The sequence below is a fragment of the Eretmochelys imbricata genome, chromosome 1 (genome assembly GCF_965152235.1).
Source record: "Eretmochelys imbricata isolate rEreImb1 chromosome 1, rEreImb1.hap1, whole genome shotgun sequence".
Classification (NCBI taxonomy): domain Eukaryota; kingdom Metazoa; phylum Chordata; order Testudines; family Cheloniidae; genus Eretmochelys; species Eretmochelys imbricata.
In genome coordinates this window covers 243,779,895-243,806,109 of record NC_135572.1, presented here as the reverse complement: position 1 = coordinate 243,806,109, position 26,215 = coordinate 243,779,895, and the positions used below count along the sequence as shown (strand labels likewise).

At 37.4% G+C, this 26,215-nt stretch overlaps 1 protein-coding gene across 7 annotated transcripts in view; it reads left to right on the top strand.

The window, feature by feature from the left end:
• Positions 1 to 26,215, top strand: part of AEBP2 (AE binding protein 2) — a 90,217-nt gene that overhangs the window by 39,484 nt on the left and 24,518 nt on the right. For 6 of the 7 annotated variants that reach the window (XR_013347121.1, XR_013347129.1, XR_013347122.1 and 3 more), the window contains exons 4-5: positions 7,390 to 7,576; positions 20,950 to 21,074. Coding sequence is in view for 2 of the 7 variants with exons in the window: in XM_077826577.1 (XP_077682703.1) it covers positions 7,390 to 7,576; positions 20,950 to 21,074 (312 nt within the window). In the remaining 5 variants the exon portion in view is untranslated. Of the gene's footprint in view, positions 1 to 7,389; positions 7,577 to 20,949; positions 21,075 to 22,754; positions 23,359 to 26,215 lie in introns of all 7 variants that reach the window. The other variant, XR_013347125.1, reaches the window with a different exon arrangement.

Genomic DNA, 26,215 nt, shown 5'->3' with positions numbered 1-26,215 from the left:
ATTCTAGGAATTAGACCTTGGAGCTTTTCTTCAAGTCCAGGAAAACTGGTTGAAAAAAATCAGAGAATTCTAAAACGTGTGTGATAGGAACCAACTACCAGGGCTTTTACAAAAGAAAATTGTGCCTGTAGTCTATTAAAAGTAATTGAATGTATCTATAAAACAGCAATTAAAAAAAACTGGTAGATATAAATGGTTTGGATTTTCAAAAATCCTTAAACTTAGTTGCTTTGTAAACTAATATGGAGTAAGAGGCAAAGTTTTATCTTGGATTAGAAACTGGCTAGAAGAAAACAAGGAACTGGAAAAAATAGTTCTCAACTTGGCAAAAGATTAAATAGAAGATTGAGGAACTTCAGAGGAGCAGATCAGAGTTAAGCCATATGTCTTGTTGACAAATGTAAGATAATGCATACTGGAAGGAATAGTTTGAACTGCTCATACACATTATTAGGTTCTAAATTAGCTATAGACTTGTCAGGAAAAAGAAATGGATGTATTGGGTATGTACACACTGCATGCTAAGCCTGGGCTCTGACTCAGGTTTGAGCCCACCCTCATCTGTCCACACGGGTATGACTCAGGGTAAGCAAGCACTCAGAATCCTCCTAGTGCTTCTGGTTGGTCAGAGCTAAGTCCTGGTGTATCTTGGGTTCATGTCCCATGTCATTTTGCAGTGTAGACTCGGTTCCAGCTGCAGAGCCAAGTCAGAAGGTCTGTGTAGTACAGTATGGATGCATTAGCACAACTGAGACTTGGGTCCAGCAATTGTAAACCCAGGTTTACAATGCAGTGTACACACTCAAGTGTGCAGGCTTGGAACTGAGTCCATAATTCTAGGTCCCACAGACCTGTGTGTACAATGTAGTGTAAACATCCATTGTGGACAGCTCAATGAAAATCTCTATTCCTTGTGAAGCAGTGCTCAAAAAAAAAAAAGGCAAATAGTGTTAGGATTTATAAAGGATGAGAAAGAAAATAGTAATGAAACTATAACAGTATATACATCAATGGTACAGATTTGTCTGGAAAACTGTTCAATTCTGGTCAGTCTGTTTCAAAAAGAGTAGAGTAAAAAAGGGGAGAAGAGCTACTATTGATTAGAAAGATTTCTTATGTGGAGAGTTATGAAATGACTGTTTAGAGAGGAGACTAATAAACTGTAAAGAAGGTAAAGTGGGTACTGCTGTGCACCCTTTCTTTTAGTACAAGAAAAAGATGTGTTCATTAAATTGAAGGATAAGCTTAAAAGGGTGTGTGTGTATGGGGGGGGAATGTATGAATCAAACTCTTAAAAAAACTAGCCTGGAATTTATTGTGATAGATACCGCTGAGGCATTCAGATGTGCTGGATTAGAAAAGACTTCAGCATTTATGTGGTTAATGAGAGTGTGCACCATTACATTAAATAGGATTAAAATATATATTTTTAAGAAGTATGTAAACCCTCATGCCAACCACTGAAGGTTTGTCTGCACTGCAAAAGGGTGGCATGACTGCAGCGCCTATCGGTGTACTCAAGCCAGCTTTGATGGAGCTAGTTATTAACAATAGCAATGTAGCCATGATGGCATGGGCTAGTCACCTAAGTACAGTCCTGCTCAGGGCTATGGGTATAGAGTTGGGTGTCTAGCTTACATGTTGTTCCCCGAAGATACACTGTATGTTTGAATGAATTCTTATTAGAACACCACTTTCCCCACAGAGTTGAGGATTATGTTAATGATGGGTATTTCTCTTTTAATTGATTATGGTTATGAAAGTGTTTTTGCTCCCTTAGGAAGGAACTGATGGAAGACTATGGCCAGCCTAGCTACATCATGAGTAGTATGAGATGTTTCCTTCAGTCAAGTGATTTAGATCTTTTGGGCTGTGGTAGTCCACACACACATGGAACCAAGGGTGGTAATTTGTTGGAGTACTTCTCTTCAGAGAGCTATAATTGCATATAACTGATTACCTCTTCCAGAAGAGAGACTGTCTGCCTTATACTTCCTTAGACTGTCCTGTTGTTTGCTTATCACAGACACGATTAATATTGAACTTTTAATGATCTCAGCCAGCCTGATCACTCCACAAAGTGGATTGTAGTGCTTATGAGACTGACTTGCAGTGTCCCTTTTTATGCCATATCCTGATAAAGCAAACAGAGAAAGGAAGTTGACCTGATTAAGCTGTTAGATGTACTAAACACTCTTAAAAAACAGTTTCCTCAACAAAATCAACAGGAATTTGACTCTTGCTGAAAGGATTCATATGCTTGGGAGAAGTGAGAAGTTCAAGGCAAGATGCAACAATTAATTATTGACTTAGAAAGGATTCAGTGAGATTTAATCTTGGAAATTATAACCCTGGATAGAAATATCCCTGTATGCAGGATTCCATATTGAGGACATTGTAACTGTTTCTTCCCAGATAAAATGATTCCAGTGGGTGTATTGTGAGTTTCTTACATCTCTCTTGCACATGAAGGATATATAAAATATTAAGGCAGATTGCCTAAGCAGACTGATAATTGAGCAATACCAGTGTTCAGATCTGTAGGATTTATGCAGATGACAGATGTTTGAAACATCAAGATTGGATTTATTTGCAAAATTTCACATTTGTTACTGTCAAAAAGAGACATCATTTCGTTGAAACTAATAGAAATACAAAGGCAACATAACTTTTTTCAGACCATTAAGAGTCTCTTCTTTATTTGTTAGAGTCCCATCAAATTTAAATGTTGACCCAATATATCTGCTCTTTACTTCCTAAAACCTGTAGGTAGTGTTCCATGTTTTCATCTTCCAGAATTGAGGTATGTCAATACCCAAGGGTTGGATTTTCAGAAGTGCTCAGCTTTAGACTAACTGTTCACCCTTGGAGTCAGAATTTAGGCCAGGGCTGAATGCTTCTAAAAATCCCACCCAAGCAGCATAGTCATTGTGGCACTTAGAATTATTTTAGGATTTAATAATGTCCTCTCAAAATAAATACAATGACTGAATTAAGTTTAGATTTTTAAATTTGGAGAAAAAAAGTTTTGTCTTTAAAACCTGACCATAGAAAGTAAGGTCTGGCTAAAATAAAAGCTCTGGTTTGCGAAGAGAGAACTTTTTTTATTCTTGACATAGGGTATTCTGTGAATCTGTAGGGGAATATTAAAAAGTATATTTTACATATTTCAATATAATTGGAATGGTTAACTGCTAAATGTTATACTCCCATCCACGTGCTGCTAGATATTAGAGGGGAACACATCTTGCTAGTCGGCAGTAAATTGGGAAGTTCTGAAAGAAGGAACAGGACCTGAATGTTTGAGATAAGATTGAATTTTTGAAGTTATTTTAGCTGTTAAGTTGGCAGTATTATAAAGGATAAAAAGTGCAGATTTTAACCAAAAACAAATGGCATAGTGAAAGCTTTTAAAGCTATAATTTTAGTGGATCAGGTGCTGGAATATTTACAAGTGTCATGGAGGGGAAAACCATTGTTTAGCATATTAATGAAAACAACTGTATGGTCAGAAAGAGTGCAGATTTCTTAAGAGAAATCTATGGTAGAATGTCTAGTTAAAACTTTTCAAAATGCAAGTTGGCACTGAGAGTTTGTATAGATACATCCTTTCTTATATATAAACTATAATTCCAAAATAGCGTTTATATTTAAAAGATTATAGCGATCTTTTGTTTTATTTCTTTACTACCTATTTCTTGCTTGTCCCTACCTATTCTGTAAATTAAATTCAATGTTCATTACTGCCCATTAGTAATGGTGGGTATGGGTACACTGGAGAAATTAAACTTCTTACATGTTAACTTATTTTCTCTTGAAGTAACATATCCACCAATCCGGACCCACCCTATGGTATTAACAAACAAAACCAAAAAAACCTTAGATCTGAGTTTCTGAAAGAGAGAGGTTTAAAGTTATGCATAATAGTTGAGTTTGATTTATCAGAGGTCTTCTAAAGCTGTATAAGTATTTGGTGGGAAGCTGATTGGATGGGATTTAAAGTCCAGAGATCCTGAAATGACAGCCTGAACTGCTCCTATATCTTTGGAGAGGAAGAGACATAACCCATTAGTAACGGATTGCTGGATATATTATTTTAGAGAAAAAAAGAAAAGAACAGGTAAGACATTTTTCTCTTCTATTTCTTCTTGACTACAAAGTGTTCTGTAGCATCTGTGGTATACTATATTCTTTTAATTAGCTGTAATAATATAATCAACTGTTGTCAAACTATGTTGCACAAGAAGACAAAGTAAAACAAATGGTCCTTATAAAAAATACTTTTGTATCTTGGTTACAGGCTCAATTGCTTAACTTATAAATTTTTGGGTGCTTTTTAGATGTAAGTATGCTGTGTCAGTTATGACCTGGAAAAGAACTCAGTTTTGGATAGAGCAAGTGCTGATTTTTATGGGGAAGCTCTTGAATATCTTGTGTGTGGTTGGAGAACTAGCAAGTTTTGACCAATTGTGTAATCCACCCAAACAGACTAGAAACACCACTGTGTCTTATGAACCTGCCTTCCAGAAACATGCCTGGTACACATTTATCTGGCATATTTGTAGAATGTATTACTGTTTCACTTTCATTTAATAAGTTTGTAATATTGTCATGCTTATAATATTCCTTTTTTTTTAGGGACTATTTTCTGAGCTCTTGCACACATTGCCAAGAGTGTGGCTTTAAATTTTGCAAGGAGTGTGGTTCTACTTTGGGTCAGGTTTTCTGCTTTGCTCCAATCTTGTCAGAGCTAATGGAGCTAGGAAGATTTCTAAGTGAAAGTTAAGAAGGCTGTGTAACACAACTTCAAGTGTCACCTAAAAACTATTTTTTTGTCACCTAAAAACTGTTTTTTTAAATAAAGGCTAAATAGTAGAGAACCTCAAGTTTTATTTTAGTGACTTTGTTTCCTTTCATGAAGCCATCTTGTGTTCATGTAGAAGTCACCAGCTTCTAATGACTTCAGAACTACAGAAGAAACAATTTTTGCTAGAAATTATGCTTTCAGATAGGATGAAAACAACTTACTTCCGCTGGCACAAGTTCATTGTTTTTTTTTTTTACATGACTAAACTCAGATTCTTAATTCACGTCACTATGAATTCAGAGTAATTGAAGTCACGTTGGTATTACTCCGGCTTTACAGTTGTGTAAATGATACTAGGATCCTGGACCACTGTGTTTAATTTGTCCACAGATGCACTTATTAGGTGCTTATATATGATTCGTAGGTTACAAAGCGAAAGGGATGATTGTGCTCATCTAGTCCGACCTCCTGTATATAACGAGTGTCTATAGAACTTTCACTAAATAATTCCTAAAGCATATTTTATAGAAAAATATCCAATCTTGATTTTAAAATTATGGTGGATTATCCATCACTAACAACCCTTAGTAAATTGTTCTAGTGGCTGATTACTCACTGTTAGAAATTTATGCCTGATTTCCAGTCTGAATTTGTCTGTCTTCAGCTTCCAGCCATTGGATCATGTTATACCTTCTCTGCTAGCTTGAATGGCCCAGTATTAGGTATTTGTTCCCAATTTAGATACTTACAGATTGTAATCAAGTCACCCCTCAACCTTCTCTTTGTTAAAATAAATAGATTGAGCTCCTTGAGTCTGTCACTGGGAGGCATGTTTTCTAATCATTTAATCATTCTTGTGGATCTTCTGAGAGCCCTCTCCAAATTATCAACATCCTTCTTGAATTGTGAGCACCAGAAGTGGGCACAGTATTCCAATAGCAGTCATAGCAGTTCCAAATAGAGAAATAAAATTTCCTTTCCTATTCAAAATTCCCTTATTTATCCATCCCAGGATCATGTTAGCTCTTTTGGCCACAGCATAACATTGGGAGCTCATGTTCAGCTGATTACCCAAATCTTTTTCAGAGTCACTGCTTCCCAGAATAGAGTTGCCCATTGTGTGATCATGGCCTGCATTCTCTATTCCATAGCTCAGAATGGCTCAGTTAGGAATGAGGGAGCAGAATATGCTAAGTGGTAGCCCCATCTCCTCCCTTCATTCAGCCCGATTTGCAAGGTCAGGGTATATGAGGAGGAGGTTTGTGGTTTTATTTCTTGGTCTGCACATGGCTGTCATTACATGCAGAGTTACAGCCTCCCCAATTCCTCCAACCGCTGCAGTGCCTGACTATCAAGGGTGTTTTCATAAGTGAGATGGGAAATAAGAGGATGCAGCCCAAACTCAAAACAACAAAGTGATAGTAGCGAGGGAAAGAGAAATAAGAGCACATTGTTTCATTTTGGGGCAGTGATATTTTAGTTCCTTTCAGCTACTAGTACAGTTAACTATCACTGTTGCTTGGAATGGGAGCTGAAAAAATTAATATTACATTCTCTCTCACATCCATTCTTATCCCAGAAGGAGCATCAGACTCTTTTTTTCCCCTACTTCCATTTTCAAGTGTGTGGCCCTGGAGGGAAGGTTTCCCTCCCCAGCTCCTAATCAAAGTGAAATTAAAATATTTTGTCAATGAACTAAAACTAATTAAAATTAAGACAAATATTGAATTTTATTGTTGAAACATTGTTTTATGATTTACCATTTGTCGAATTGTTTCATATAACCAGATATGAGAACACTGACTATATCCATAATTCTTTTGTTTATGACCAGGAGATTTCTTGGTCTCGTCTTGTTTTTCTGTTTTGTTTTCCGTCATTATCTTTTGATTATGCATTTTCTCAAAAAATTTGCTAAAGTAACCTTACCAGGCCAAAATAACTGAGGTACTTAAAATTTGTAAGATATGTATTACAGTATCTTTAAAAAATAAGCATCCTTTATTAATAGTATAGTACTTCACAGTAAGTGTTAAGCTCAAAAACTACTTTTTAAAAACAGTCTCAAACTATGAATTGTCACAAGGAAGGGCAGAAGAGGTAGATGTAAGAGAACATTATATTTGATAGGTAAATAAGGTTGTAAAATAATTGCAGAGTAGAGCTAGTTCATGAATGGAGGGTTTTGAAAAAGGGGTAAGTTTGAATTGAAAGGGGAAATGTAATTGAGGAGGAGAGTGTATGGATCTGCTTCTTGCAACAAGAGCTGTAGGTACAGTGTCTAAGGTTTTTCTCTGAGCTTTGAGAGAACTTTTTTATTCTGTACAGTAATCTGTTTCACTGGAAAAATATGTGACACAAGTTAGGATGGGAATTTGTATCAGAGTTTTTCTGTTCTTGGATAGAATTTCGTGCACTTTGAGAACTTGAATTGATTGCTTCTAATTTGTTGGAATTCAAGTAAGAAAAGGTAAACTAAAAAAACTAAACTATAACAAATCAATTCTGTGCAGACTATCTGCCGTTTGAATGAATGCCACAAATAGTCCCCAATATTCTCTTGTCATTTTGTTTCCCTTTAGTGTGTGGTTGGTGGGTGCAATGCCAGTTTTGCATCTCAGGGAGGGCTGGCTCGTCATGTGCCCACACACTTCAGCCAGCAGAACTCTTCAAAAGTTGCCAGCCAGCCAAAGGCCAAAGAGGAATCTCCTTCTAAAGCGGGAATGAATAAAAGAAGGAAGTTAAAGAACAAAAGACGACGCTCATTACGTAAGTGTATGAGTTGTACTGATTTTTTTACCTCCATTGACAGTATTATCTTCTTTTCCCCTTTTCCTTCCGCCATGTCATCTCTCCATGCTCCCAGCTGCATATTGGAGATCCCTTTCCAATGAAACTCAGAGAAGCCTAGGATATATTTGCCAGGCAGTGAGGCTGCAATAAGCATTGTTGTGCAGAGGAGCTGTTGGGAAAGATTTTTCTGATACAAAAATTAACCTGTTATATGTAGATATTGGGTGGGGAGAAAAGAAACCAGTTTTATGAAGTGATCTATAAAACCTTACTAAGTTTAAATACATTTATTGAAATGACAACTGATCACTTTTTACACATAAAAATAAAGGTTGAAAAATCAAAGGAAATCACTCTGAATAACAATCTCCATTATTTCTGGTTTGAAGAACGAGTTCAGCTCAAAACTAAAAACAATTATCATGTTTTCAGCATTTGGTCTGAAAGTACTGATGGCTCCACGGTCCAGTATGAAAATGTGGTGTAAACTAAAGGACTTGATCAGCTGCAAATCAAAACCAATGTTTTCTTTCTGCTATGTTGTGTGTTTAATTTTCATTTGAAGCACTTTCATCCAATGAAGACTTAACAGGAGCTTCTGGATCTTGCCAAAACTTTCATGACAAAAGCTAGGCATCTCAAAATAAATAACTGCACTTTAAGAGATGCTGAGCCCTACAGCTCATTTGAAGTCAAAATATGATTTAGGTGGCTGACTTTAAGTATCCAAATTGGAAAGTATTGATTCTTGTGTCCAAAAAAACTATTCTAAATTGGCGGTATGCACTTCTTATTTATATTTGATTGAACATGATTGAGTCATAAGAGTTGAGTCAGGGCTTCCTCAGTTAAAGCTGTGACAGAGCTCTTTGCCAGCATCAGGTTATCTACATCCTTTGAGATTTACACAGCTATAATATGAATATATTGCTGAATTTTTCTACAGCTACTCTGTAAAGAATACATACTCTGTATGTAATGGGGAAGGAAATGGAAAAAAATCTGTAAAGTTGTAGGTGGTGGTAGGAGTTACACACACATCATGCAGAGTGACCTAGGAGATTAATATGAGTGGAAGATGCTAAAATGAGATTATCTTGGACAAATGCAATTTAATAAATCTGAAGTAAAAGAATCTGATGCAGATTAATCAGGGAGAAACTAGGAATGGACAGTAAGGAACAGTACTCACTGGGAGATGGACTAGATGACCTAATAGGTCTTTTAATTTTTCTAGACTCTATGATTCAAAATCTGATACTCTTCCTTTTTTTAGCAGGTGTCTTGTGTATATGTGTTGCTTGGATAATTTTAGTTAATATGCCATTTTGTCTACAATGTGTAAAATATTTACTTTTTTTTTCCCCCTCTTGACATTGCTTGAGAAATTCTTCCTTACAGGACTTCACACAAAGTATTGTTCTGTTGCAGTTCTCTTCAGCGTGCTGACATCCTGTAGCTCGTTAATTTCTATACACGTGGCTTCATGAGTAACTTTTTCTTTTGAAGTAAATAATATTCACAGTTCGTACTCTTTGGTTACATACCTGTCTCTCTTATTACTTTGTAATTTGCTTCACTTTACTTTCAAAATTAAGTTCTATATAGAAAGAGAACTGACAGTTGCCATGAGCACTTTCTTGCTCCATGCAACAAAGCTGTTTGAATGACTTTACCGTAAGGAAAAATTCCCATCTAACTGAGTTGAGGATAGACTCCTATAATGAACTTCTCCAAAGGCCATATGACCAAGAAGTTTATCCGAAGCTGATAACACTTTCACAAAATGCTACGTATAGGTATCTTGTCTTAAAACTTTCTCCATGGGTTGCAAATCTTGTTAAGTTCTGAAATCAGACTCCTTAACAGTTTCATAATTCTGTTTCTTTGTTTCTTCAAAAGTAGTGGGCCTAAAGTTAGGCATCTAAGGCAGTGATACTCAGACCTCAGTGGTTTAGGAGTCAACTTAGTGATCAGCATTACCCAAAAGAGCCACAGTAGTGTGAATTCATTGTTTTATTTACTGTTTGTATATGTAGTAGAATTTGGCTCCTGAACCACTGAGGTCTGATCATCACTGCTTTAGATGCCTAACTTTAGTTACACTACATTTGAAGAAACTGTAAGGCAAGTAGAATATATAATTAATTAATTCTCACAGCAAAATGACTGACCAGGTATTCTGCAGTTGGTTAATAACGTAGTAAAAGAATCCTGATTGGTTAATAACTTAAAGTGGTTAATAATTAAATCAGTGTTTTAATATCATGTGCTGCAAAGAGCCGCAGGAGACACATTGAAGAGCCACCTGCGGCTCCCGAGCCTCAGTCTGAGTATTGCTGATCTAAGGTCTGGTCTCACTTAAAAGTTAGGTTGACATAGCTACTGCATTCCAGGGTGTGGATTTTTCACACTTCTGAGTTCTGTAGTTCAGATGATCTAACCCCCAGTGTAGATGCTGCAGGTGGACGGAAGAATTCTTTCATCGAACTATCTACAGCTGCTTCCTTTCCTGCATCAAAGGAAAAACCCCTTTTCATCGCTGTAGAAAGTGTCTATGCTACTGTGCTAGTGTGGCACAGTTGCAGCCGTGTCGTCATGCTGCTGTAGTGCCCATAATGTAGACGTAGCCCAGATCTGTATTTAAGTACTTGAAGGAGTGGCCTGACTTTCAGAAGTGCTGAGCAGCTCAGGTTAGAATAAGTTATTGATTAAACAAATTCTGAAATATCATAACATACAATTTGCTAAAATCATCCAGAAAAAATAAATTCCTAAAGTTTGTCACCTCCCCACCAACCTTCCAACTTCCTTTTTCATTAACTGAAGAAAGTACTTATTTCCCTCCTACTCTGAGGAGTGAATTCTGTGTACCTAGTTACAGTTTATAACTCCGGCAATAACTTTTTGTTATTGAGAAGTAAGTGTGTCTGACGAAAATACTTACTAGCTATTGATTGTTTATACATGATTACACTGAAAATATCCTCTTATATACATCTAGAAAAGTCAGAGTAAAGAGATCAGATTCTCTGCTCAAACCCGAGGTTCTCAGTGGAGGGTATTAACACAGAATAGGTTACCATGAATGTTTAGGTGGCAAAAGCAAGATCTTACTTAATTTACTAGAATATAAACAGTTTATTCTTCATGTTCATATTTTGCTGGTCTTTAACTAGTTTGTATTTTGTCTTCCTTTTCATAAACACTGTGTATATTTTTTCAGTTGCTTGTTATAGGTGTATATGGCTTTAAAAATAATTGGTAATGAAAGATTAGATATTGTGCGAAATTGAATCTAGTATTTTTTGACAATGTGATTTTTTTTTCTTTTTCTCTTGCTGTAGACACCTTCCTAGCTGATTGCATAAGCAGTCAGATGGAGACTTGCTGACCTTGTTACTATAAGTGCTATCAAAATTGACACTCATGCTCACAATTATAATATCTCTGCTACTGAATTCTGTTCTGTGTAGCCTCAGATTCTCTGTTCCCAATACATTTGGAGGCATCCATCCATACTTATTGAAACTGATTCTCAACTTTGTACCATGACTCTAAAGTGTGTCTTCATATTTGCTACAGAATCTAAGCTTCTTCAGTTGCTTGTCTATATATATTCTGCTTGTGGTGTGCCTACACCCCATGCACTCAATTGGAATATTTGGTCCAGTAGTGCCTGTTGAGACCATGCCTGTACCAGGGAGAGCCCCCACCCCTTCCAGAGGCATAAAGGGTGGAGCAGGGCCAGCCATCCCTCAGTTCCTTCTCATCACCCATGACTGAGAGCAGTTTCCCTGTCTCTTGCACTTGTGGTCCTTAAACTGGAATTTTTGTATATAGTTACATTCTTAGGGCTTGGCCACACAGTGGTGTAATGAATTCTACAAGGGTGTGATTTCTAAAGCGCACTAGGGTGCATTAATTGTTCCGTGTAGTCCCTGCTAGCATGCCTTAATGTAGTGCTGTTTGAAACAGTAATTTGTAAAGGCCTGGTCTACACTAAAAAGTTAGTTTTAGTCCTGTGGCTCAGGGAAGTGAAAAATCCATACCTCTGAGTGGCATAGGTAAGATGACCTAACCCTGGGTGTAGACAGCACTATGTTGACAGAAGAATTCTTCCATCCATCTAGCTAGCATCTCTTGGGGAGGTGAATTATCTGTGCCGATGGGAGAACCCTTCCCACTGGCATAGGTAGTGTCTACACTGTAGTGTTTCAAGTGCAGACAAGTCCGAAAGCACACAAATAAATCTTTAGTGCTCATCAGCGGAGACTCTGTGGACCCACTGATGTGCAACACATTAATGCACTTTAGAAATCACACCCCCATAATTTGTGTTACCCCACTAATATTACTCAAGTCCCTAATATACTTTAGTAATTAGGATAGTATTTTTATTAGGTTTTAGTTTGGGTTAACTATTTCTAGCTATTTGTTTACCAGTACCAGGTGGTCAACTTCATGGCTGACCAAAAATCTGCTGGTTTTTAATATTGCTGTTTGTGTGGCACAGCTATACTATTCAGTGATTGACATTATTATTTTTTCTTGTGAGGGACATATCACTGAGAAATAATTTGTTTTTCACTTGTTCTCCAGACAAACCCTAATAGCCTGGGGTGCATGTGTGACATACCCAGGGTACAATCTATGCTGATGAACAGTTGTCACCTTGGCCCTCTTACCTGCGGTTCCCTTTACGCTGCTTTGTGCTGTAGCTGCCACTCCTGGTCTGCACTCACACAGCCTACAGCATGTAAGTCACTCCCAGCTACATTGTATGAGTTCTGCAGCCAGCCACTTCTTGAGCCACACTGCAGCATGCTACCAATCCCAGACTTTCCCTGAAATGTACATCTTGTACTGCTCAGCTTTCTCCTGGACATATCAAGTTCATATCAAGTCCATCATTTTATTAATATAAAATGACATGCACAAATCCTGTTATCCCAAATGGAATTTCACAAACACTTCAATTCAAACACATATTAAGATAAAACAATAAAACAACTTTATTAACTACAGAGAGAGAGATTTTAAATGAATACAAGTAGTGAGGCATGAAAGAATTGTTTACAAGAAAAATAAGTGACCAGCTAGAGTAAATTCAAAGCAGAGTCTCTCTCACCACCTGTTTCAGCAGTCCTATGGGCTGAACTTCTTTCAGTCAAGATACCTCCTCCAGTCCAGTGCTGTTTTCTTTGTTCTTCAAGTGTCGTGAATGCTGTTCCTTTTATAGTCCTCTCCCTCCTTTGAGAGGCTTCTCCAGCAGGGAGCCAGGCAATCTTCCTCGTCAGAAACTCTGTGCTGTTTCTTTGCTAAGATGTAGACTTTCATCCATATCCCTTTTCCTGCCAATGAATAGCCATGTAAGCAGGTGATGGCCTGTTTGATCTTGTTTACACCTGACTGAGGTTTCAGTTTGCCCTTTGTCTCTGAGGAAGTAGTTTGGCTACTCCCAGAATTTGAATGTGTTTCAGTAACACCATACAGCGGAATCTCATAACTTGAAATTCAACGTTGCAACACATATTTTGCCAGGACAACATTGACCAGTGAATTATGGGTTTTCAAATAAGATCACCCAAGGCATACTTTGTACCAAGATGTACCAAGTGTGGAAGGGGTGAATTCAGGGGTACAGACCATCAAAATGTGCTTGAACATTTATTCTTTTAGATAAATAAATGAGACCTTCCTTGGATAAGGGCAGACAAGAATCTTCTGGCTCCGAGCAGTACTCTTCCGAAAGTACCCCGGTAGGCACTGGCTCTTCAAGTTTCAAGGCTCCTGCTTCTTCGCGAAAGCATTCCTAGACTGTTCCAGCTGTCACGTCTTCCTCAGGAGATGAAAAGGGTAGGGGACAGCACCACTCCCCTAAGGAGCACAGATGTGGTCCCAGGGACCTAGCAAAAGAAAGAGGGGAAAGTCTCGTCTTTCCTTTCAGATGAGGATTGCTTATGTAATGGGGGATTTAACTGTATCGGTACTGCCAGAGTCACCTTTATTGTCTTCCATAGTGAAAATATCTGCCACAATACAAACTGCTATGATACCAGGGACGTCTTTGTCGCTAGTAAAGAATTTTCTTTCCTTAGGCCGTCAAACTTCTGCTAGCTCTGCTCCTCCGCTACATGTGGAGGAATTGTACTGCTTCTCTCTTGAATCATCACGGTGGGGAGTCACCACATACTCACCTAGGCCACAATCTTATGACTCCTACTTTTCAGACAGGGATTCCAGAGCGAGGAGTCATAGTAGGCACATGGAATGTAGGGAGAGACCCACTTCTTGGTATCCCTCACTCTGGCTACCCACTAGTTACCCGTATGGTTCTCATTCCCGGCCATACTGGTCACCTTGAACATGTGTCATTATCAGGAAGCCCTGCTTCTATTTTCGATTCAAATCCAGATCCCTCTTGACAGAAATCCAGGTACAACAGCAACCACCTCATAGCTCTCCTGTATAGAACTTAAGAATTCACATGTTTATGAGGAGGAGCAGCATTATTGTGCTAAAGTTGCTCCTGCAGGCATATCTTCATCACCAAGTGAAGCTGATGTATCTTACACTTCTCTCCCTGTTGTGTATAGGACTTTTTCTAAATCTTCTTTGAATGGTGGCAGAGATGCCGAAAATACCAAGAGAGGTTGTGCAAGAAAAGGCATACAACATTTTTGGACATATTGCACTCCTCTCTGCCTGAACCTTCACTGTGCCTGTGAATGAAGGTCATCATACTCCAACCTCTATTCCACCATATTCTGAAAAAGCCAATACAATATACAAAGTCCATTCTTCAGACTTTTAGTATTTCTGCATGCACCCAACACCTGGGTCACGGATGGTTGCTCCAGCTCAGGAAAAGATAAGGCAGCAGCATTCAAAAACTACACCGAAAGAGGAGCCGCCGAAACTTTGTCAGAAAAAGTTATTAATGTGCTAGTCGTCGTCTTAGAAAGGAGAGGCTGATAATTAGTATGAAAGTGGGCACAAAGTGTCTGACTTCCTTGATAAAGGAGACACCCCCCCCCCCAAAAGATTAAAATATCTAACTTCAGAAGGACAACTCATTGCGTGCACCTCTTTATAAGCAGTAATCAATGCTTCAGATACTGCAGCTAAGTCAGTGGCAATAGCCATTTCTTTGAAATATACCATGGCTACTATCTTCTGGTATTCTCAGAGAAGTTCAGAATGCAATAGAAGATTTTCTTTTTGATGGAAATTAAATTGCATCACCCAAACTGATAATGGTCTACTTTCACTAAATGATTTTAGGGCTGTGCTCAGATCTTGGGCATTTACATCTTTCTGCCCAGGAGGAAGCAGTTTAGGTACAAACCTTATTCAAGACAAGCTCCTGCTTCCTCCTGTCAGTCATACCACCGAATTGCCCGGAAGGAAATAAAAGTTTCATAGAAGACCCTCCTCTGCTGCTACTGTGACTTCATTGAATCACATGCCAGCTTAAAACAGTTTTCCATCTAGAGCTGTTGGGAACCTCATCTAAGGTTTCGTTTACACTGCACGTCACTTGTGGCAGCATGTAGTGTTCGTGAAGTTCGCAGAAAAGCAGGTTGCGTCCACACTGCAGTGTGTAGCTGCATATGTCAATGAAAGGTTGTGACTGAGTGGATGCAGCTGGGAAAGGCTCGGCAGTGGGTATCTGCCAGAACCTTTCTCCGCTGCCTCCCCCCTGCTGCTGGAGTCTTTCACTGTGGCAGGGAAAGACTGACAGCAGGACATTACGCTGCTAAAAACAGCAGCGTAGATGAGGGCGGGGTGAGGTACTGTTTGGGTGGGTAAAGAGTACATACCTACAGGTTTCAGAGATGTCTGTATTCTACTCGCCTAAGCAGTGCTTTACTGTCCATACTGCTATTTATATCCTTGTTAAGGAAGCATGTAGTGGATATACTGTACATGTCTCCAAAAGGGGTGTGGAATGTAGGCATACCTTAAAATATCCCTATTCCCAAGTCAAAAGCAGTTGATTTTATTTTCAAGAAGCTTGGAACAATGTTACCGCAGTCCGGTGAGTCCTAGAAATTATAATTGAAAAAGGTTACTCAGCTCAGTTTCAAGCACTTCTAAACCCCACCAATCTTCCTTTTCCCTTCTCAGGGACCCTTCTCACCAGAGATTGTTGAATCAAGAGGTGGAACCCCTTCTTACACTGGGAACAATGGAAGGAGTTAATCTTCTGTTTAGAGGGAAGGGTTTTTATTCTCATTAACTTAGTCCCTAAGAAGAGAGTAGGGTGGTGGCATATTCTGCATTTGTGACAGCTAAATGCCTTAATTTGTTTTTTCGATTTCAGTGTGGCCCCTCTGGCCTCAGTTATCCTTATGTTAGATTCTCAGGATTGGACTGCAGCTCTTGATTTCCAGACCACATATTTTCATATATTGATCCATCCAGCTCACAAGAAATACTTAAGATTTGTAGTTGCAACATCACACTACCACTACAGAGAACTGCCTTTGTCATTAACCCCAAGAGTCTTTGTCTGTCACAGGAACAGCACATTTAAGGAGTCAAGGTATTATAGTTTTATTCATGACTACTGTCCAATTCAGGAAAACTCTCCTCAGCAAGTCAGACACCATACATCACATTCTTAAGCTTTTCACCTCTCTGGGTTCAAGATCAACAAAGAGAAATCCTCTTCAGTGCAAACTCAAACAGAATTTGTAGGAGCTGTTCTAAACCCAACAGCAGTGAGAGTATACTTAACCCAAAACTGATGTAAGTCAGACCTTGTCAGTTTCAGACAAATGAACAGATAGATGACTGTGAGGACTGGTCTAAAAATGTTAGGCCACGTGGCATTGTGTTCATTTGTGACTCAGTATCCCACACATCACCGTTGTTGTTTGCAAGTCTAGTTCAAGTCCACCTATCACCCAAGCAGACGCCTTCCTCTGCAGTGTGGGGCTTGGGTCACTTGCTGGAGGATTCTCTGCACCTTGAAGTCTTTAAACCATGATTTGAGGACTTCAGTAGCTCAGACACAAGTTAGGGGTTTGTTACAGGAGTTGGTGGGTGAGATTCCGTGGCCTGCGTTGTGCAGGAGGTCAGACTAGATGATCATAATGGTCCCTTCTGACCTTCAAGTCTATGGTTCTATGATCTTGAACATGTGGCAGTTGAGATTCCACAAGAAATGCTATTATGTTTAAATTGGTGGAAGAATCTAGATCAAGTTTGCAAAGGCATTCCATTTTCTCCACTTCTACCCCCAAAGATGACAGTAGTAAATGCTTCTAGTTTGTGATGGGGAGCTCATCTTTTCCATCACAGGATCTGTGGTCATGTATGGAAACTTTTTCCTTTCTTTCAAGGCAAGACCGTTTATAGTAGTACCACGACAGTGGTTTATGTAAACAGACAGTGAGGAGCTGCTTGGCTGTGGAAATGGTACACTGAACACCAAGTTATAATCATTGCTCTCTGACAGGATTACAGGATAAGTTGGCAGATGGTCTGAGCAGGTACAGACACTCATGTTCAGTAAAGGATTTCCTCATTCAAAGAGTAGTCCGGTGCTGTGATCAGCCGGACATAGACTTGTTTGTCACAGAAAATAACAGTCAAACCTACTGTTTAAGTGGGTCAGAACCCAGAATTCCAAGCTCAAACATTTTTCATACCATCAACTGGGGTGTGATATATGCGCGCCTACCCTTTTTTTTAAACAAGGCTTTTGAGAAAAATCAAACAAGATTTTTGATAATAGAGCTGGACAGGAAACAGTTGTCCCATCCCATGATGATCTTTGAGATTTAAAAAAAAAATAAATTCCCACCCTGAAACAGGACAAAAAGTCAATGTCAAAAGTTTTCGTGAACCAAAAATAAATAAAATAGAAACATGGTTTGAGTTAATCAAAACGTTTTTTTTTTTGATTTTTCACCATTTTTGTTTGTAATTAGCTTAAATTTTGAACCTGCTCAAAATGACTTCTTGGATTTTTGTTTAGAAAATGTTTAAAAAATGTCGCAACAAAACATTTTGGCAGCTTCGGGGTGGGGGTGGGGGTAGAAGAAATAGATGGAACCAACCTTTTCCTGCAAATAATTTGTTTTGACAAATTCACATTTTCCAGGGGAAAAAATGTTTTGTCAAAATATTCCCGACCAGCTCTATGCGGTACTGATTTTATTAGTACCAGCGAGGCCCAGACAGTACTGATACACAGACTGGCTGAAACTTTCCAAACATCCTCCAGAAATGTCAGTGTCTATGAACGTGATTTCTCAGGACAGTTGGAAGTGTTCATCCAGATCTGGCATCTCTGCATCTTATGGCCTGGATGTTGAGTGGCTAACTGATTCTGAGAAACCTAGCCTCAGAGATGTACAAAACATTTTGATATGAAGTAGAAAAGATAAAAAATATTGGATATACCATTTGAATTTTTTTCCCCTGGATCCAAATGGTGTTATCCTGTAGCTGCTATGAACTGGTTCCATTGCTATAGAGATGGTTTACTGGAGCAGAGGGTCCTGCCCAGGCCTTGGAGGAAATTCCTAAAACAGAACATGGTTACTCAGGCTATGCACTGTGACCAGGCTTCAAGTGTAGCTTACAACCCTTGTTTCATGCAACTTGCAGATTCAGGAAGGAGACTGCATTGGTTTATGTTTGAGTCATAGTTGGAAAAGGTGTATTTGTAACTCAAAAGCTCGAAATTTAACTTTTTAAGAATGAAAGCTTAGATTCCGTAGAGACTGTTAAGCCACCCCATTCACCAGAGAAAGTCTTACTCACCACTGGTGAGTGGATTTGTCAAGTACTGAATGGTAACTTATTTTTTTAATATAATAGAATTATTGCTTAGATCTATTTTTATATGAGTGTCATATGGCACAATGAACTTTTAAAAAATGATATATGATAGCATTTGGATCATTGGAGTAATGGATCCAAGATACTGGATCAGAGAAGAAAGAAGCTGGTTTGAGGTTATGGGTGGAAAAAGGTTGAGAATCCCTGCAGTTGTGGAAGCTTAAAAGTGTTACGCCAAATCAAGCCTTCATAGTGCTAATACAAATACCATACTTGCCTGAGAATATTACTGTACATGTTTTATTCATACAAAAATGTTTTTATGGTTGTATTATGAACAAGGAAAATTAGTATTAAGGCTATTTGGGGTGCAAGGCTATAGCTTTGTGTTAAAACAAAGGTACATTTTGCATCCATTACAACTCTGACAGAATAAAGTCTCAGTATAAAAAATGGTAGCTTCAGTAGCCTCTTGTGGCCAGGCCTACAATTTTAGGTTATCTGATTTCAGCAGGAGAGCATTTACAACTGAGATGATTGCCCAGTTTGCACTATTGATTTCTGAGAGAATAAGGCACATCATGTGAAAACCAATGTCTAAGCAGTAATTGGTCCTAAGAGTGTAGAAAATAGTTTTTTCCAGTAGAATTTTTATAATTGTTCTTAAATATTTGATAATTAATCTTTTTTTTTTTGAGGGGGGAAAAGAGTAGAAGTTGTTTAAAAACTTAAATAATTTTCAATTTATATGGTGATGTAGCCCATGCTATAATATTTGCTTTTCTTATGAGCTAACCTTTACTTTATCTTTCAGTAGAGATGGAAAATTTAATTAAATGCAGGGTTAAACTGTTAAAATTTTCACATGAAATTAAAGGATTATTTTTTTAAAATTGTCACTAGTACAGCAAAGCTTAACATTATGTACTTTAATATGATATTTATGTATGCTAGGTAAAGCCTAAAGTATTTTTAACAGAATAAGATGAGAATATGTACTTTTAATTGCAATTACCATTTAATTAGATGCAATTTTCTGCTTTTCTTAAAAATAGCTTAGATGTAACAATTTTCCGTTAACCCCGCAAATCACATACTATAGCAACCTTTTACTCCTAGTTCTTGAAGTGTTTGCAACTAAGGTCCACCTCTAGCCAAAAAACAAACAAAAGTCTTTAATACCTGAGACAAATCAGTTCTGTTGGTTCACCAACCTTCAGCTCACAAACCAATGACTGTACAGTACCAGAAGGATGTTAATACCACTTCACCTAAAACTGTAAGTTAAAACTTAAGGTCTGATGGAATGGTTGGAGCACAACTGGCAAGTGTTCATTTTTGTTTTAATATCAAAAATTTGTTTATTATCAAACAATAGAAAACGAAGTACTGCACAATGTAAAAACTGGCTTTTTTTAAAAAAAAACCAAAAAACGTACCAGTACACCAGTGTTAATTTTGCCTTAGTCCTTTGTGCTTTGATTTAAAAGCATCTGATAAATACATGGATTTAAAAAAAATATATACCCTCAGTCTACTTTTACATATAATGGTCCACAGATAAACCCTCTGGTTTGGGAGTCAGAATTTCTTGTCATTTACTGATTTTCTTACCCTGTCAGTATAGTTGAAGTGCTGTTTAAACTTGATGTGTGTTCCTCTGCAGCCCTAAAAAAGATTGACTGAAACAACACTCCATATAGAATAGTGTAGTCAGTCTGTCTGTCTTTGAAACAATTGGAGTAACAGTGGGTAAACTTTAGTTGTAATTTAGTTAGGCCTCTAATGAGATTCCACTTCCTGGATTCCCCTGGGCCTGCTGGAGTATCATGCAATTTGTCTACCATTGCTATTTTAGTATGTTGTAAGTATGAGGAGTTCCCTTTTTAAATAATACTTTAAATTAAGTCATAGCAGCAGTAATGAAACTAGTTGGACAGCACTTCAGGGTGCTTTGGAGAATTAGGTTTGCAAATATATTCATTGCAGTGCTGGGAAGCATTCCAATATTTCTTTTGCCATACATTTGGATTCCCAGTTGTTAAAAAGGAGTTGATCTGTTTGGAGTGTGAGCAGTAGAACTCAGTTTTTATTTTTTTATTTTAGAAGAGTGCAATACTTCTGGGAAGCTGTATTCTTCAGTAAATCCATCATAAAATCCTTGCTCTTAATACTGAAGGTTTAAAAAAGAATAGTATGTACTCCAGCAGTGTAAAAGCAAAAGGATTTAAAACAGTAAGGTTTAGTGCACATATTGATGCTGTGCTGGGACTTTAAAGTGAAAGTTTTAAAAATAAATTTTTCTGAGCAAACTTGAAAGGCAAACTTGATAGCCAGTTTTATGAGTCAGTCCCTCTTCTTCTTCTTTTTTTTTTTTAGCCAAATTAATTTTTACATCATATTGACAAGATACGATGCTCACTGACTTGTATAAGTAACTGACTTATTAATGACATTTCCCAGCCTTTTGGTGTATATATAAAGTATTTGCAGGTATTTGAATGCTTGCGATGTCTTGGAATTTAACAGTAAGGATTTTTTTTTTCCAGCAAGACCACATGATTTCTTTGATGCACAAACACTGGATGCCATACGACATCGAGCCATCTGCTTCAACCTCTCAGCTCATATAGAAAGTTTAGGAAAAGGCCATAGTGTTGTATTTCATAGTACTGTAAGTATTATGTTGTTTCCTCCTTCATATTTGCATTTGTGTATCTGAAAGTGTAATGGCTACAGTGGTATTATTCTAATTCTCACCTTAGTGAAGATTTTGTTAATATTTTTGCACGTGGAATATTATTAATAGGGAATTTTAGCTTATTATTAAAAACAAGGAAATGGAGGAATTTAATTTTTAAGGTATGTTGGCAATTATTTCCAGTAATCCCAGTTTTGTGCCCTAGGTTTGAGAGATCCAGTTTTGTGCCCTTGGTTTGGGCAATATCTTACAGGCAATATCTTACAGTAGATATGTAGTGATGAAAATTCTAATTTCAAGGTGTTTTCTCAATCAAAACTCATTTCATTGGCTTCGTAGTATGAGTTCATGTTAGTATGTGGGATATTTAGGGCTTACTATTAAAAAAATTCAAAAAAAGGATACTAGAGTGAGAATAGTTGAAAATATACTTATCAAAAATGATTAACAAAGTCCTATAAAGTATGTGTGCTTGTTTTGTTTATGTATGGTACTATTGGTGGACTGATTGGGACGTCCAACCATGATCTACATCAAGGTCTTTTTTTCGTTATAAAGTTATGGCCAAGATAAGTATCTTAATCAAAATTCACTGTCTGTAATATTTTTAGTATTGTATTTTAGATTTCCTACTAAGAATATGTAGATGGACAGGACTGATATTAATATACACTCATGCAGAGGTCAGCATGGTTCACTTCAGAAAATTGTGTGGTAGTGTTCCATCAGTGATGAAATATAGGGATCAGAATGGCTCCCCTCCCTAATGGCTCCCTCCTTCCCCCATCTCTCCCCCCCCCCCCCCCCCCCCCCCCCCGCCCCGTACAAACTGACCTTTTGGAGGTGGGGGCTTCCTTCTCTTCCTCAAGTCTGCCATTCATGAGATGGTGGGTAGGTGGGGCACTGACTAGATCCCAAGGCCATTAGTCACTTAGGTCATAGCCAACTTAAATACCCATAGATATTAGCCTAGCTCTCATTAACACAGAATTTCAAATTTGTCACATGCAGTTTGGCAAATGGTGCTACCGCCCACATACACAGGACATCTTCAGATAGGGGTGGGAATGGGAATTGTAATCTGTGAGAGCCTTTTACGCCAAAGGAAGAAAAAATCCAAAAGAAAATGGACTTGGCTCCTGGAAACTAGGTGGAACAAAATGGAGTCAGCACACTGCAGTATTGCATATGATGAATGTCTTTGCAGTGGGAGAAAATTAGAAGTCTTTTCTAGGGTGAAAAATCTGGGAATAGTGGTTATAGATTTGATGACTCACCCCTTACTGAACGCACTCCTTTTGTACATTTTTGAGCCTATTCCTCTGTAAGCAGGATAAGTTAGACAGTTGGGGTACTATTTCATTAATAAGACTACATACTAAAGTTTTTGTGTAGTATATAATAAATTCTTGTCAAATATGAGATGGTTTGCTTTGAATATCACTGTTTTAAAACTATAGAGATTATTTCAAATGTTAGATCTTTGGTGATATAACTTTATCAAAATAGAATTCTTCGAGCAAGATTTTTGTGATAAAACTTTACCTATCTTCCTATCTGACTAGGCTGTTTGGCTATAGTGGTTGCTGCTTACTTTGACTAGATGCTTCCATGTTTACATTCTTCCTATTTTTTTTTCTTTTCTAAACTCAGAATTGGTTACTGTCATCTTTGTTGTTGGCATGTGGACTCTCTTCATAATTGAGCTAAGTAGAAAACACAAGATATCACATTCTGTTTACCTATCAGTAATAGATTCTAATCTCTGTTCAAACCTGCAATTTGTAGTTTGTCTGCCTCAGATGTTGCTTTCTCAAGATGATGTTTTTTTCATTTATGACTAGCTTTGAAATTGATAGAATTACTTCCTTTTGGAATATTTGAAGGCTGACCCACTTCTCCCACGAGAGATTTCTGGCTTCCAATAGACTTCAGCTTTGTGAAACTTCTCCTTTGAACACAACTAGTGTTACACAGAAATTGTGGGAAAAGTATACTGTTTTGAATGTTAATATACATTTTCCCATCTCTTTGGGTATTTGTATTTTCTCTGCAGGCAAGTTAGAAGTATAAAAATAATTACTATATCTTCTGGGTTTATTTCAGAGTTCTGTTTCTTGCTGGTTCCACTTATCGCAGACCATTCCAAAGATGTTTAAAAATGTGAAATCAATAATGTAATTGCAATGGAATGCAGGAAGTTCAGTTGTTGCCAATTTTTTTTTTGAAGGTGGGGTTTTTCTGCTCTCCAGAAGAGGTCAGCAGATTACCATTTATCTATAATTAACCTTTCTGATTCCTAACTGGAAAGACTTTCAGATGATCAGTACTGTAATAGTAGATATACTGTAATTCAGTTCCCCTCTGCAACTAGATTCCTATATACAGTGTAAGTATTTTATAAGAAAGGTATATAACTTTTGTAAAAGAAATAGTACTATACATAACTCACCCACTTAAAATTATTATCTCTTCCATAATAAAATGTTTTGTTTTTTACAACAGGGTGAATGGTACACTTACAAATAGAATACTTCACGTGAGTGGAATAAATTTAGCTTTAAAAATAGTGTTTTTCTTTTAAAGAGGACCTTCAAGTCTTCACAGCTGTATGGTGACAGCAAACCTAGCTTCTACTATTTTAGTTATATTGTGGATTTTACAGACAGAAGCCATATTCTAGTTGCTAATATTACAGTGGCTGGTTTGCACACTCCTGACTGTACATGTATTCATGGTTTTCACCATGAAATGAGCACTACTTGTGACTCTGGTCCTCTCCAAATTAGATCCATGGGAGAGTCAGAATTACTAAATACTAATGCAGCACTATTTCTGATAGATGAGTGGGTTCTGTAGCTGATTGGGTAATCTATTTTAACTTGACTTTTCAAGATTTTAGAGGTTTCTGTCTTTCAGGGAAAGAGTTCTGGTCAGTTTAGTGTGGAAATTTAGGGGATAAAAATTAAAACTCTAAAAAGAAAAGCCAATGAACCGTGTTCATGTTAGTAAAAGTGTTCTTACTTAGTGTGAGTAGAGAATCTGTCATCCCTGTCAAACTAGTTATTCAGCTCTCTTTTTAGGATACCAAGTAATCCATGTTTTGTAAGGGTAAGAAGCTGATGATACAAGTTGCAAGAAACATTTTTTTAAAGAGTGAATTGGATTTAGAATTTTTGTCTAGAAAAACCCATAAAATATACCTTTCATAACGTATATATCTAATTGCATGCTATAACTATGTACTAATCTGTAATGGATAGTCGTTATTAACTTCTCCATTATAAAATAATCAGCATCTTGACCTTGAGCCTATCAGTTACTGTTAATTCTAGAGGGCTATTGAGGCACTGGTTTCTTGCATTGATCACCTCTGTTCACATACAATTCTGATTTCAGTTGATCCTCTGTTCCTTATAGCCTTCCACTTTAAAAAAATAAACGGGCTCTTTGTCACGACCTGCCCATTCCTGCACACCGTATTAAGCACCTGTGGGACCAGTGTGTCCTTTTTGCCCCTCTAATCTTAGAAACTTGCCTGTAAATATCAACCATTGCTGGCTGCTTTTCTTAACTCTTTTTTGAGGGCCCTGCAGGTCTCTTCAAAACTCACTGATAGACTATACCTGCAGTCCCGGGGCTTGACAAAACTGTTATTTAACAAGAGTAAATATAATACTAACAAAACAACAACATTCAGTAACCTTTCTCCTTCATACTCCACTGAGGACAGCCTAAGCTTATAAAAGCCCATCAGTGCTGCTTCTCCTCACAGGAACCAACTGACTAACCTTCTTCCATTTCCCAGGAGTTAGCTGCTAATGCTTCAGATTCACCCCTGAAGTTCTGAATGAGCTGTCTGTGTGGAGCTTCCATCCAGAAGTCCAAGCCTCTATTTCTGTGCACCCGGGTGGATTTGATTTCAATCAAGATATAAATCATGATTTAACTCACGAGTCAGGAAGACTCGATTTATTCATGGATTTCTACATAAAAGTGCATTCTTGTTGGTCGTTATAAGCCTTAATACATATTCTTCACAACTCAGATAGATGTCGGTTTCATTTTTAGAAGATACATAGTGTACATTTTTAAACAGTGATTTATTTTGAAAACTTTTCAGATTAGTTTTACAGCTATATCAGAAAATGAATGATTGTTTGATTATTTCATTTACCAATGGTAATTGAAGCAGATATTTATGAAGTCATTGGGAGGTGAACTATCTCCAGTTCAAGAGGTTAATCATTAATATTTGGAGGATTTTCTTGCCATGCTATATTATAGATAGATATAGATATTTAGGTCAGAAGGGACCATTATGATCATCTAGTCTGACCTCCTGCATAACGCAGGCCACAGAATTTCACCCACCACTCCACCACTTAGGAGGAGAACATCACCAGACAAACATTTAAATTGTTTATTTAACTAAAACAACAACATTAAGTATTGTGGATTTTTTTCTTCAACAGCAAACATATAATATTTTAACAAAAAAGCATATGTCTCTTGCTTCTCACATTTATCTCCAGACTTCTTTTCCTTGTCCAGATCTATTCTGCCCACAACAATCTTCTATTCATTGAACTTTTTGAAACTTTGTACTTTTAGAGAGAGGTAAGGGATTGACTCTGTGTACAGAAATTTGCAGAGGAACAGTAAGGCTGAGGTCTGTTATTTCTCACCTCTATATATTTATTTAAAAACATTTTTGTTTTTAACAAGCATGTTATCTGTGGAGATACAAATCCACAGTTTGAGAACTGCAAAACTAAGCATCTCTGATGGTATCTTCTAGATTGATCACTGAGTCCCGTTGGGTAGATAGAAAGATTAACCTAAATAATCTATACAGAAGCCCCTGGAACCCCATAAGATTGGGTCCCTAATCCATGAACTGTTGGAACTCATTTACAAAACTTTTCTTAACATTACATGAATATATTGTCTCATACTATAGAATTAGATTGAGCTATTATGTATCTTAATTAAAACTATCTTTAGATAGGTTTTTTCCTCAAAAAGCAATTTATAAAAAAAATACGATTTAAGTAAAAAAATACGTTCTTAAAAACATTGATTTTTATCCACCCTGCTGTGAACCCAGTGGC